This window comes from Stegostoma tigrinum, chromosome 13 (assembly GCF_030684315.1).
Source record: "Stegostoma tigrinum isolate sSteTig4 chromosome 13, sSteTig4.hap1, whole genome shotgun sequence".
In the NCBI taxonomy this organism is placed as follows: domain Eukaryota; kingdom Metazoa; phylum Chordata; class Chondrichthyes; order Orectolobiformes; family Stegostomatidae; genus Stegostoma; species Stegostoma tigrinum.
Genome location: NC_081366.1, coordinates 8,383,980 through 8,398,410, shown reverse-complemented (window position 1 = coordinate 8,398,410; position 14,431 = coordinate 8,383,980). Strand labels below are relative to the sequence as shown.

The window sequence follows — 14,431 nt, the reverse complement described above, 5'->3', positions numbered from 1 at the left end:
ATGATCAAACTTTACTATAATCATCCAGTCACTCTCGCTAATCTGCTTCAACAATTCCTCCTCACTCCATCCCCACTCACTTCATTCCCTCCACTCCAATCCATCCCTTCAAATCTAATCTCCTTCACTCAACTCCCCCCCAGTCAAATCTGTCCCTTCAAATCCAATCTCCCTCTCTAAACTCTAAGCTTCTCCATTCCAATCCCTCTACTTCACTCCTGTCCACATCAATCCCCTCATGCCACTCCAATTCTCTTCATTCCACACCTACTCCCTCCATGCCAACACCCTCATATTCAGTTCCATCCACTCTACTTCAAGCCCCTCCCATCTAACCCCCTCCCATCCAATCCTCTCCTCTCCAAAACCCTCCACTCTAATTCATACCATTTACCAAACACTCACTCTGTTTCAAGAGTTTCTTTTCTAACTCCAGCTGCTGTTTCTGGGCAGACAGCTGTACTGCATCCTGAATTGCCTCCTGCAGTAACTTGTGATAACGTTTTTCTAATGCATCCAGTTTCAACTGAGACACCTCACGGAATTCACGAAGGACCTTTGAGAGAGAGAGAGAAAGAAAAATATTATTTTTCACATAAATAACAAAGGGTGTTCTGGGTCCAGAATTGTCCACTGAATAACTGATGCTTTAGTGAGAAGCAATAGCCTACTGGTATTATCGCTAGACTATTAATCCAGGGATAATGTTCCAGGGACCTGGGTTTGACTCCTGCCACGGCAGATGGTGGAATTTCAGCTCAATAAACAAAAATCTGGAATTATGGTGATTACCATTGAACTATTGTTGATTAACAAGGAAAACTCATCTGGTTCATAGGTGCTCTCTAGGGAAGGTAACTGCTATCCTCACCTAGATACATGACTCCAGACCCACAGCAATGTAGTTGACTTTAACTGGCGTATAGAACCAGGCAACATTGCCTCAGATTCAAAGACAAACCATTTAACACTGAGGTCAGGAAGAAATTCTTCACCCAAAGGCTGGTAAATCTTTGGAATTCTCTCCCTCATAAGGCTGAGGGAGTTCAGACATTGAGCAGGTTCAGGAGAGAGACCAAGAGTTGCCATTTTGAAGTTCTAGTTGCAAGATTTAAGACATTGGTGAGGCAACTTTTGGAATACTGTTTGCAATTCTGGTTACCCTACCAGAGGAAGAATGTTGTTAAAAAACAAAAGAACTGTGGATGTTGTAAATCAGGAACAAAAAACAAAGTTGCTGGAAAAGCTCAGCAGGTCTGGCAGCATCTGCGGAGGAAAAAATAAAGTTAACGTTTCGGGTTCGTTAACCCTCAGAATGTTGAAGAACGTCCTCAGAATGTTGTTAAACTGGAAAGGATGCAGAAAAAATTTACAAGGATGTTGCTGGGACTAGAGGGTTTGGGTAATAAGGAGAAGCCGGATAGGCTGGAACTATTGTACCTAGAGTGTAGGAGGTTGAGAGCTGACTTTATAGAGGTTTATAAAATCATGAGGGGCATAGATAAGGTGAATAGCGAAGGTTCTTTCCCCAGGGCAGGGGAATTCAAGACTAGGAGACATAGGTTTAAGGATAGAGAGGAAATATTTAAAAGTGACTCAAGGGGCAACTTCTTCACACAGAGAGTGATGCGTGTATTGAATGAGCTGCCAGAGGAAGTGGTGGAGGTGAGTACAGTTATAACATGTGGTGGTGAGCTGCCTTTGTGAACCGCTGCAGCCCACCAGCTGTGGGTTGACCCACAATGCCATTAGGAAGGGAATTCCACAATTTTGACCCAGCAACAGTGAATGAACGGCATATATTTCCAAGTCAGGATGGTGAGTGGCTTGGAGGGGAACTTGAAGGAGGTGGTGTTCCCATATATCTGCTACCCTTGTCCTTCCAGATGGAAGTGGTCATGGGTTTGGAAGGCACTGTCTGAGGATCATTGGTGAATTTCTGCAGTGCATCTTGTAGATGCTACACACTGCTGCACCTGAGGGTGTGGACGCTTATGGATTCCGTGCCAATCAAGCCGGCTGCTTTGTATTGGATGGTGTCAAGCTTCTTGAGTGTTGTTGGAGCTGCACCCATCCAGGAGAGTGGGGAGTATTCCATCACGCTCCTGACTTGTGCCTTATAGATGGTGGACAGACTTTTAGTAGTCAGGAGGTGAGTTACTTGCTGCAGTATTCCTAACTACTGGCCTGCCCTTGTAGTCACTGTGTTTATGTGGTGAGTCCAATTGAGTTTCTGGTCAATGATTACCCCCAAGATGTTGATAATGGGGGTTTCAGTGATGGTAACACCATTGAATGTGAAGGGGCAATGGTTAGATTGTCTCTTATGGTGATGGTCATTGCCTGGTATTGGTGTGGCGCGAATGTCACTTGCCATTTGTCAGCCCAAGCCTGGATATTATCCAGATCTTGTTGCATTTGAATATGGACTGATTCAGTATCTGAGGAGCTGTGAATGGTGCTGAACATTGTGTAATCAATGGTGAACATCCCCAGTTCTGACCTTATGATGGAGAGAAGGTCATTGATGAAGCAGCTGAAGACGGTTGTATTTCTAAGTCAGACTTGCCCTGGTATAAATCAACCTGATGGAGTCTCAAAACAGCATTCCCTTAAAAGTGGCTGTTCAGCCCCTCGTGTCTGTGCATGTCACAATATGATGTCAGAGTGGTTTTAGCATCTTTTGTCCAATTTGTCAGGAGACAGGATTGGCAGGAACTCCTTGACCTGACAACCCGCTGTGAAAATGAGATGATGGAAAGGGTGAATTTCAACCCCTGCAAAACATCACTGTGGTGAAAGTCATTCTCTTTACATTTTGACTAAACATTTAGTTCCAAACTCACACTTGTCATGAGTACAAACAGTGATTGAAAAGGCTCTGTGTGGAGAGGACAGTGAATTCCCTTTCTCCTTATGACCTTTAACTCAGTGGTTGGCACCAATGCTTCAGTGTGTCTGGGACCTGGGTTCAATTCCACCCTTGGATGACTGGAGTTTGCATGTTCTCCTTATGTCTGTGTGGAATTCCTCCAGGCGCTCTGGTTTCCTCCCACTGTCCACCAAAGATGTGCAGGTTAGGTGGATTGGCTGAGCTAAATTGCCCCATAGTGTCCAGGGATGTACAAGCTGGGTGGATTAACCATGGGAAATGCGGGATTCTTGGGTAGGATGAGTCTGGGTGGGATGCTCTTCAGAGGGTCAGTGTGGACTCAATGGGCCAAATAGTCTGCTTCCACACTGTAGGGATGCTATGATTCTTCACCGAATTCTTCAATCTAGCAACTGTTCATGTATATCACACATCAGATTCCTGAACTCACAGAATTATACCTTATCAAAATTTTACAATTACCATTCCCTCCCCTGTTAGTACCAGTACTCAAACAGACAGGGGAATCATAGGGTCTCTGCAGTGTGTAGAGCCCAACAAGTCCACACCGAATCTCAGAGCATCCCACCCAGACCCATCCCCTATAACCCACCTAATCTACACCTCCCTGAACACTACGGGCAATTTAGCATAGCCGATCCACCTAACCTGTACATCTTTGGACTATGGGAGAAACCCGGTGCACTCAGAGGAAACCCACGCAAACACGGGGAGAATGTGCAAACTCCACACAGACAGTCACCCGAGGTTGGAATCGAACCCGGGTCCCTGGCGCTACAGACTGGGTGTTGGCCTGATGTAAAACGGATGACAGTGAATCTAGTGCTTGAACCTTTAGCACTGACTCTGATGGAGTTTAAAAATTGGAAGAAATGCAAAATACTTCAAGTTTGAAGGCAATATTACTCATCGCTATTATACTCCATATTCTCCTCCTTTAGAGAACATGATTCGACCTCAGTCTCTGAGCAGTTCCCTGTGATACTTTACACTGATTTACATAACATTTACATGGCTGTAGGCCATTCGGCTCCACCATTCAATAAGATCATGGCTAATCTGTTTGTATTTCAAATTTCACATCGATCCCCCCAATAACCTTTGATTCCCTTGAACAAAACCAATCTTCCCACAGAGAGAAGCTGGAGAAAGTCAGCACATCTAGCAGCAACTTGGTGAGAATGTTCTATTTTGAAGAAGAGTCATACTGGATTCATAGAGTCATAGAAAAGCATACAGCATGGAAACGGACCGTTCGGTCAAACATGTCTATGTCAACCAGATATCTTAAATAAATCAAGTCCCATATCCCTCTCAACCCTTCCCATTCATGTATCCATCTAGATGTCTTTTAAATGTTGTAATTTTACCAGCCTCCACCACTTCATCTGGCAGCTCATTCCATACATGTTAGCTCTGTTTCTTTCTAAACAGACACTGCCAGACCTGCTGAGCTTCTCTAGCGTTCTTGGTGTTTGTTTCAGATTTCCTATATCTGCAGTTTTTTTTTATTTTCTATCAGAATCTACCCAGCTCTGTCTTAAGAATTTAACAACAACTTCTGAGGCAAAGCATTCCAAAGTTTTATGATTTTCTCAAAGAAAACTGTATTTTTTTCTCTGGACTCAAACGGCAATGCCTAACTTTTTTTTATTCACTCATGTGATGTCGGCATCATTGGCAGGGTCAACATTTATTGCCCCCCCAAATGCCCTTTGAGCAAGGTTAACGATTTTAAAACAAAACCCATTTGTCCTGCACGCACCCACAGGAGGACACCTTCTTTCTAGATCCACCTTGTCAATTCCATTCAGGACCTTATACACTGCAATCAAGTCAGCCTTCAGTAGAAACAAACCCAGCCTGTCCAACCTTTCCTCATGAGACAACTTGCTCATTCCAGATTTCAATCTAGTAAATCTCTTCTGAACCACTTCCAATACAATTACAACATTACTTAAATAAAGAGACCAGAACTGCATGCAATATTTAAGATGAGGTCCCATTAACCCCCTGTATAACTGAAGCGTAATATTGTTATTTTTACATTTAATTCCTCATAATAAGGAAGTGCACTCCATGAGATTACTGATTCTGTGCTGCATACTAATTTTCTGCGGCTCATTTACCATCACATCTGAATCCTCCCTGGATTTCTGCAATTATTCTCTGTTTAAGTGAAACTTTGATATTTTTTATCCCTCCTGCCACGTTAGAGTCCAATGCCAAATTTTTGCTGACACACTCGACTATCTATATCTGTCTGCAACTGCCTTACATCTCCTTCACAATGCACCTTCCTCTTTATCTTGGTGTTCTCAGTGAATTTAGTGACCTTGCCTTTGCTTCCTGCATCCAAACTGTTGATGTAAATTGTGAAAAGTTTAGGTTCCACTGCAGGCCCTCTCTTATCACATACTGCTAATGACCCATTTGTACCAGTTCTCTTTTTTCTAGCAGTCAGCCAATCTTCAGTCTGTGTTATTACCCCCAACACTTTATGAGCTTTAATTTTTCATGTGAGCCTTTGATGTGACATCTTATCAACTCATAGAATCCCTCCAGTGTGGAAGCATGTCATTCAGTTCAGACCAACTCATTGAAGAGCATTCCACCTATCCCCATAACCCTGCATTTCCCATGGCTAATCCACCTAACCTGCACATCTTTGGACTGTGGGAGAAAACCAGAGCACCCGGAGGAACACACAGACAGGGGGTGAATGTGCAAACTCAACATAGACAGTTGCCCCAAGGGCGGAATTGAACCTGGGTCCCTGGTGTTGTGAGGCAGCAGTGTTAACCACTGAGCCAGTATGCCGCCCAAAATACTTTCCAAAAGTCTAACCATGTTATGTTTTTTTAAACAAACTTGTGTTATTCCTTTGAAGAACTCTTAACAAGTTGGTTAAACATGATTTCTCATTGAGTAAAATGAATGAACCACTCATTTGACCCGCGCACATTTATTGAGCTTCCCTTTGAATGCTCCTTTGCGTTTTTTTTCCACATACAACTTCTCAAACTCTCATCCTGTTTTAAATGTTTGACCTGGAGAGCCTGGAGTTTCTGATTCTCCAACTCGGCTTTGTAGTTGTGGTGCATTGCTTCTAGATCCTTCTCTGCCTCATTCTTCTCCCTCCTCAGAGCCACCAGCTGGAAGACCACCACCTCTCGTTCCCTCCTTAGCCTTAGCAACTCGTCCGGTGCCACTGTGCTTTCACTTGGGCTGGTCTAAAAGAAAAGAGTTAATTGGCTTCGCTCAAGATGACTCACAAAGATTGGAAAGGAATGTGCAACACTGCAGGTCCCTCCCAGTTGCTGTATTGGCTGCCCAATCATCACCTGATTACCATAGACAAAAGGGTGTGATACTGGACTACAATAAAAATATCTTGCATTAAAGCAGCATTCCGGACTGGAGCATAACCAAGCCAAACACTGATGCCAAGCCAAAGGGCATTGGGATAAGGAACCAAGACCTGCTTGGCCTGCTGTGTTCATCCAGCTCTACACCTTGTTATCTCAGATTCTCCACCATCTGCAGTTCCTACTATCTCTGAACCAAGACATTATAGTTTTGACAGGGGCTCTTATTGGAAGAGTGAGGTGAGAGCCTTCAGGAGGGAAATCCAGAGGGGACAAGTACAATTAAGGATGGGTAATAAGTGCTGACCTAGCCACATATGTCCTGAGTGAATGGAAGAAAGCAGCATGGATGTTGATGGTGGTGTGAAGGAAGTGACAGGTGGGCACAATGTCACGTTGAGAATCTCAGAGGTACAAGGGCTTTAGGCAGTTCCTGTGACAGGGAGGGGGTAAGGTGATTTTTAAAACTGACACCTTTCTTGATCAGGAGCCAACTTAATCAGTGGAGCTACACCATGAATGTGGGATTTGGTTGATGTGTAGATGTAGGAAGCAGAGTTTTGGATGAGTTTGTGTTTATAGAGGATGTAAGTTGGGAGGATGACCAGGAGAGCTTTGGACTATTTGTGCAGAAACCGAGAGGCATTGGCTGGCATGCCATGGACAATGAGTGACAATGAAACAGGACAACTCAATCTTTCCCGAACTGTCTCCTGAAAACAACATCAGAAGCTGGATTTCTGGAACAAATCTGACCTGTTCTCTCATAATTCAGGAAGGAGAGCCTGCCCACCTGGTCTGATCTCACCTACATGTGACTCTAATTCCCCTCCATTGTTATAAAACCTCATTTAGTTCAGTAATGCTATTTAGGGAAGGAAATCTGCCACCCTCACCTCGTCTGGCCTACACGTAAGCCCAGAACCACAGCAACATGACTGACTCTTAAAAAGTGGTGTTGCTTCAAAGACGAGCAATCTCAACAAAACAAAACTCTTTATTTTGTCAAGCAGGGCACCATGTTTTACATCTTGCTATAAGACCAGAAGATATGAGTGGAATTAGGCCATTCTGCCCATCTAGTCTCTTCCACAATTTGATCATGGCTGACATGATTGTCAACCCCATTCTCCTGCCTTCTGCCCATAACCTTTGATCCCCTTAGTAATCAAGAACCTAGCTATCTCTGTCTTAAATACACTCAATGACTTGGCTTCCACAGCCTCCTGCAGCAATGGGTTCTACAGATTTACCACCTTCTGACTGAAGAAATTCCTCCTCATCTCAGTTCTAAAGGGTTGTCACTTCACTCTCAAGCTGTGGCCTCGGATCCTAGTCTCGCCTGTGAGTTTGATTGATTGATTGTCACTTGTACTGAAGTATAGTGAAAAGCTTTGTTTATGAGCGGTACAGACATCATAGTAAGCAAGGATGTATAGATCAGATGTCATAAAAAGACTTAGAGGCGCACAGATTACATTGTACAGGGTGTTCAGTAGGTGTGATCAGTGTTAGCAAGATCAGCTTTATTTGAGGCTAGAGAGTCCATTCATCAGTCTAATAACAGCTGGAAGAAGCTGTTCCTGAATATGCTAGTGTCTGTGTTAAGGCTTATGTATTTTCTGTCTGATGGAAGGGCTTGTAGATCATTTTCAGCGTGCTATGGGTCCTCGATGGTGTTTGCAGCCTTTCTGCTGCAACGAGTTATGTAAATGGAGTCCATGGTTGGAATAGATAACCAGTGTGGAGCTGGAGGATCATAGCAGGCCAGCCAGCATCAGAGGAGCAGGAAAGTTGACATTTTGCGTCCTGATCCGAAATGTCAACTTCCCTGCTCCTCCGATACTGCCTGGCCTGCTGTGTTCCTCCAGCTCCACACTGTGTTATCTCACACTCCAGCACTTGCAGTTCTTACTATCTCCTCGAATGGAATGTCGGCTTCCATGATGGTCTGGGTTGTACACACCACCTTCAGTAGTTTCTTACGGCCCTGTGCAGAGCAGTTGCCGTACTAGGCCGTTATGCACCCGGACGGTAGCTTTCAATGGTGCATCTGCAGAAGTTGGTGAGGGACCTTATGGACATACCAAATTTCCTGAGCTGCCTGATGAAGAAGAGGTGTTGTTGTGCCTTCTTGACTGTTGCATCTATATGGTAAGTCCAGGACAGGTTGTTAATTATCATCACTCTGAGGAGTTTAGCGCTCTCCACCCTCTCAACCTCAGCTCCATTGATGTAGATGGGGGTGTGTTCTCCTTTCTTTCTGAAGTCAATGGTCAGTTCTTTAGTTTTCTTTAGTTCTTTAGTTATTGTCTACAGGAATATAGTGCCAGAAGACTGGAGGATAGCAAATGTGGTTCCCCTGTTCAAGAAGGGGATTAGAGACAACCCTGGTAATTATAGACCAGCGAGCCTTACTTCAGTTGTTGGTAAAGTGTTGGAAAAGGTTATAAGAGATAGGATTTATAATCATCTAGAAAAGAATAATTTGATTAGGGATAGTCAGCACGGTTTTGGGAAAGGTAGGTCATGCCTCACAAACCTTATTGAGTTCTTTGAGAAGGTGACCAAACAGGTAGATGAGAGTAAACTGGTTGATGTGGTGTATATGGATTTCAGCAAGGCGTTCGATAAGGTTCCCCACAGTAGGCTATTGTACAAAATGCGGAGGAATGGGATTGTGGGAGATATAGCAGTTTGGATCAGAAATTGGCTTGCTGAAAGAAGACAGAGGGTGGTAGTTGATGGGAAATGTTCATCCTGGAGACCAGTTACTAGTGGTGTCCGCAAGGGTCGGTGTTGGGTCCACTGCTGTTTGTCATTTTATAAACGACCTGGATGAGGGCGTAGAAGGATGGGTTAGTAAATTTACAGACGACACTAAGGTTGGTGGAGTTGTGAATAGTGACGAAGGATGCTGTAGGTTGCAGAGAGACATAGATAAGCTGCAGAGCTGGGGTGAGAGGTGGCAAATGGAGTTTAATGCGGACAAGTGTGAGGTGATGCACTTTGGTAGGAGTAACCAGAAGGCAAAGTACTGGGCTAATGGTAAGATTCTTGGTAGTGTGGATGAGCAGAGAGATCTCAGTGTCCATGTGCACAGATACTTGAAAGTTGCCACCCAGGTTGACAGGGCTGTTAAGAAGGCATACAGTGTTTTAGCTTTTATTAATAGAGGGATCAAGTTCCAGACCCATGAGGTTATGCTGCAGATGTACCAAACTCTGGTGCGGCCACGCTTGGAGTATTACGTACAGTTCTGGTCACCGCATTATAAGAAGGATGTGGAAGCTTTGGAAAGGGTGCAGAGGAGATTTACTAGGATGTTGCCTGGTATGGAGGGATGGTCTTGCGAGGAAAGGCTGAGGGACTTGAGGCTGTTTTTGTTAGAGAGAAGAAGGTTGAGAGGTGACTTAATTGAGACATAAAAGATAATCAGAGGGTTAGATAGGGTGGATAGGGAGAGCCTTTTTCCGAGGATGGTGATGGCGAGCACGAGGGGGCATAGCTTTAAATTGAGGCGTGAAAGATATAGGAGAGATGTCAGAGGTAGTTTCTTTAGTCAGAGAGTAGTAAGAGTATGGAACGCTTTGCCTGCAACGGTAGTAGATTCGCCAACTTTAAGTACATTTAAGTCATCATTGGACAAGCATATGGACGTACATGGAATAGTGTAGGTTAGATGGGCTTCAGATTGCTATGACAGGTTGGCACAACATTGAGGGCCAGAGGGCCTGTACTGCGCTGTAATGTTCTATGTTCTATGTTTGCCTGATGTTGACAGAGATGTTGTTCTCGTTGCACCATGTCACTAAACTCTCTGTCTCCCTTCTGTATTTGGAAGCATGTTCTTACTGTCAACTCTATCCAGGCCTCCCGGTATTCTATAAGTTGCAGTGAGATCCCCTCTCATCCTTCTAAACTCCACTGAGTGCAGACCCAGAGATCTCAACCATTCCTCATATGACAAGTCCATCATCCCCCGCATCATTCTTGTCAGCCTCGTCTGGAACCCCTCCAATGCCAGCACATTCATCCTTAGGTATAGGGCCCATAACTGTTCACACTATTCCAAATCCTGCCTGGTCAGAGCCTCATACAGCCTCAGCAGTATGTCTTGGCTCTTGTATTCTAGCCTTTTTGAAATTAATGCTAACATTTCATATGCCTTCCTAACTGTAAACTGAACTTTCATGTTAACCTTAAGAGATTCCTGAATTTGGACTTTCAAGTCTCTTTGTGCTTTAGATTTCCAAAGTCTTTCCCAGTTAGAAAACAGTCTATGCCACTCTTCATATCATCACAATTTCCAACATTGTATTCCGTCCATCACTTTTTTGCTGACACTCCTAGCCTGTCCAAGTCCTTCTACAACCTCCTCGCTTCTTCAACATGAACTCCACCTGTCTTTGTGTCATCTGCAAACTTAGCAACAACGCCCTCAGTTCCTTTGTCCGGATATATTTTTGCAGATGACTGCTTCCCTGTGAGATTAGCTTTGGCTTTCTTTCTGCTGCTAGTGCTTCTTTGAGGTGGTGTTCATACGATACTCCACCTTTGGATAAAATCTCAAACACTTCCTGAACCAGAATTACAGTCTAAGGATATGGGGTAGGCCGTTTAGGACTGAATGAGGAGAAATTTCTTCACCCAGAAACTGATGAACCTGTGGAATTTTCTGCCACAGGAAGCAACTGAGGCCAAAACATTGAATGTTTTTGAGAAGGACTTAGATACAGTTCTTAGGTTTAAAGGGTGTGGGGCAAAAGTGGGAACAAGGTACTGGATGTTAGCTAGATCATATTATATGGTGGAGCCAGCTTGAAGGGCCAAATGGCCTCCTACTGTTCCTAGTTTTAACTCTTCAATGTTTATAAAGGAAAAGTTTGCATTTCTTTGGGCAAAGATTAAGAGGGCAGAACAATGATGGGGTAGAGGATACGTGGGAACATCACCACCTGCGAGTTCCCCGCTAAACCACTGCCAATTTGACAGGGAAATACATCGCTGTTCCTTCAGTGTCAAAATCCCGGACACAGAATTATGGGTACACACTCACACTCTCACTCACTCACAGTCTCAAACACACGCACATTCACACTTACACACACACACACACACACACACACACACACACACACACACACACACAGGCTCAGTTCAGGAAGGCAATCAGAGTCATATAGAATGGAAGCAGACCCATCAGTCCATGCTGAACATAACCCCAAACTAGTCCCACCTGCATGCTCCTGGACCGTTTGCCTCCAACCCTTTCCTGTCCATGTTCTTATCCAAATGTCTTTTGGAAGTTGTAATTGTGCTCACATCCACTACTCCCTCAGGAAGTTCATTCCACACGCAAACCACCCTCTGTGCAAAAAATTGCGTCTCATGTCTTTTTTAAGTGGCTCTTATCTCACATTAACAATGTGCCCCCTTGAAATGCCAAGTCTTGAAATCCCCCACCCTAGGGAAAAGACAACTAACATCAATTCTTTGTGTTCCTCTCACTATTTTATAAACTTCTGTCATTTAATGTGTCAATGATTGGACAGAAATGTCAATGTTCAGAAATTACTCATGGTAAAGAGAAAATACAAAATGAATTCACCCCAATTCTGTGCAAGTTTTCTCAAGGTTTTGACTCCAAATCAAGTCTACCTTTTGTTGCTGCAATTCTCGCTCCATCCTCGACAGTTCCCGCTGAACTAAACTGGCATTATCTTCTGCCAACCTTTTCCTCCTCTTCATTGCAGCTGCGTAGAGCTGATCAAGTTCAGTGTGGAACAGTGCAGTGTTCTGCCATATGTCAGGAGGATTAAGTTAGTACAGTCCCAAAGAAGGCAAGGCCATTCTGCATATTTAAATCTGACAGCTCACATACTAGAAGGCCAATATTCTTATCATGTGCTTCACACATGGAGTATTGACAGCAGATCAGGAAGTTACAGGGGAGGCTGTGATGTAGTAGTAATGTCACTGAATTACAATGCATCAGCTCAAGCTGAAGCCTCATCAGCTGAGGACATGGGTTCAAATCCTACCATGACAAATGGTGGAATTTTAAATGCAGTTTTTAAAAACCTGGAAAAGAAAGTTAGTTTAATGGTGGCCAATTGTTATGAGATCCCATCTGGTTCACAAACATCCTTTAGGGAAGAAAATCTACCAATTTTACCCAGACTGGTCTACATGTGGGCCCAAACCCCAAGCAATGTGGTTGACTCTTAATTGGGCAATAAATGTGGTCCTAGCCAGCAATGCCCACATTCCATGAATGAACTTAAAAAGAAGCCCCTTTTTGCTGCTTTTTGGAATTCCCTACCATTTTCCAAGACTCCACCAGGGACATATGGGTGGCAAAAGCCAGAACTGGAAATTTAACTTCCACTTGGGCACCAGAAGGTGAGTGAGGCAGTGCCCATCTCCACTCTCTCCATTCTAGCAATTCACCACAGTGCCTGGCCCATGGGTACATGGATCATAGTGGGAGCCGAGGAAGTCCCAATGCCCAGGGTGGTGTCAGCTGTAGCTCTCTTGCTCCTGAGTCAGAATGTCTGTCTTCACCTGCTACATTCCAAGAGACTTCACTCAAATAAATGAGCTAACACCTCCAATGTAGCACTGAGTGAGTGCTACTGTGCCAGAGGAGCCATCTTTGGGTGAGTTATTAAAACAGGGCCTTCTCTCCCCCCTCAGCTAGAACAATAGCAACGTTTAAGGGGCATCTTGACAGATATATGAATAGGCAGGGAATATAAGGATACAGACTGTTTAGAGGCAAAAGGTTTTTAGTTTGGAAAGATGTCATGTGTCAGTGTAGTCTTGATGGGGTGAAGGGCCTGTTCTTTGCTCTACCAGCAGGACTCAGGTGATGGCCTAGTGGTATCATCACTAGACTATTAACCCTGAGACCAAGGTAATGTTCTGGGGTCCTGAGTTGAATCCCACCACAGCAGATGGTGAATTTTAAATTCAGTTTTATAAAAGATCTGGAATAGACAGTAGCAGGGCAGCGGAGGAAGGAAGGCAATGCAGGTCTCATTGATGATGAGCTGGGTCGGGACTGATGGACTGTCTTTGAGCTATACCTTCCTAATTTGTTTTTTATACTTAAACTATTCAAAATGGTATCAGATTATGGTAACAGCGGAAAAGTTTTTCACTGTATTTTACTGTTTTTCTCGTTGTAAAATACACGTGATAATAAAATCATTCGTAAACCAGGAAACAATCATCATAAAACCCCATCAGGTTCAATACCGACCTTTAGGGAAGGAAGCTAAATGTCCTTACCTGATGTAACAGCAATGTGGTTGACTCTTAACTGCTTTCTGGGCAATTAGCAATGGGCATTAAATGCTGGTCCAGACAGTGATGCACATGTCACATATACAAATTTCAAAAAAAACTCCCTGTATCCTGGACAATACCTTTTCCTCAAACTTGAAAACAGATAATCTGGCTATAGCACACATCGCTAAACTTCAGATCTTGCTGTGCACAATTTGACTGTACTTCAAATATGCAGCATTGACTGCAAAGTACATTGGGACTTCCTGACCCCACCTAAAGGTGCAATAGAAATGCAAGTCAATTCTATTTAATTAAATAGCTCTCCTATCTAACCTGTGATGACAATCTGCCCTCCCATTCCCTTCCCCTTTGAGTGAGGCCTCATGGCAAGAGTGAAGTTGCACCGGATATTTCCCATTATCTTTAAACAAGACGAGAGAGGGTGATTCGTTTATTTTCAGAAGCTGGTCGATACCATCAGACACCCCCTTAGGCCAGAGTGGCCAATGACTCTCTGTAGGTAGACATGACTTCTGAAGCAGAGCTGCAACTGGTGGTGTAAATGTTCTTTAGGAGAAATATTAAAATTAGGTCTCATCAGTCTGTTCAGTTAAAACTGGGGTCGTTGGATGGTAGGGCTGACCATCTAGTTATTTCCCAATGTACCTGTTCAGAGATCTTATGACAAATCTCTGGAACAGGTAGGACTTATGCCTTTGTTAGCACAGCACCAGAAGACCTCTGTGTGGCAGCTTATGTAATAGAACACAAATAAAATCAATCCAAAGTAAATTGTTCGCTGTAGAAAGGCAATGCCTACCTTCCAGTGAGTGAACGTGAATAGCCTTTTATCAAACATCACTATTTATATGGC

The 14,431-nt window shown here is 43.8% G+C and overlaps 1 protein-coding gene across 1 annotated transcript in view; it reads right to left on the bottom strand.

Moving 5' to 3' along the window:
* The window catches only part of LOC125458440 (chromosome-associated kinesin KIF4B-like), a 92,948-nt gene that overhangs the window by 1,973 nt on the left and 76,544 nt on the right, over nt 1–14,431 (bottom strand). The window contains exons 16-18 of the mRNA XM_048543699.2: nt 11,923–12,060; nt 5,944–6,126; nt 406–556 (exon numbers count right to left, since the gene is read on the bottom strand). Coding sequence (XP_048399656.2) covers nt 406–556; nt 5,944–6,126; nt 11,923–12,060 — 472 coding nt within the window. The remainder of the gene's footprint in view (nt 1–405; nt 557–5,943; nt 6,127–11,922; nt 12,061–14,431) is intronic.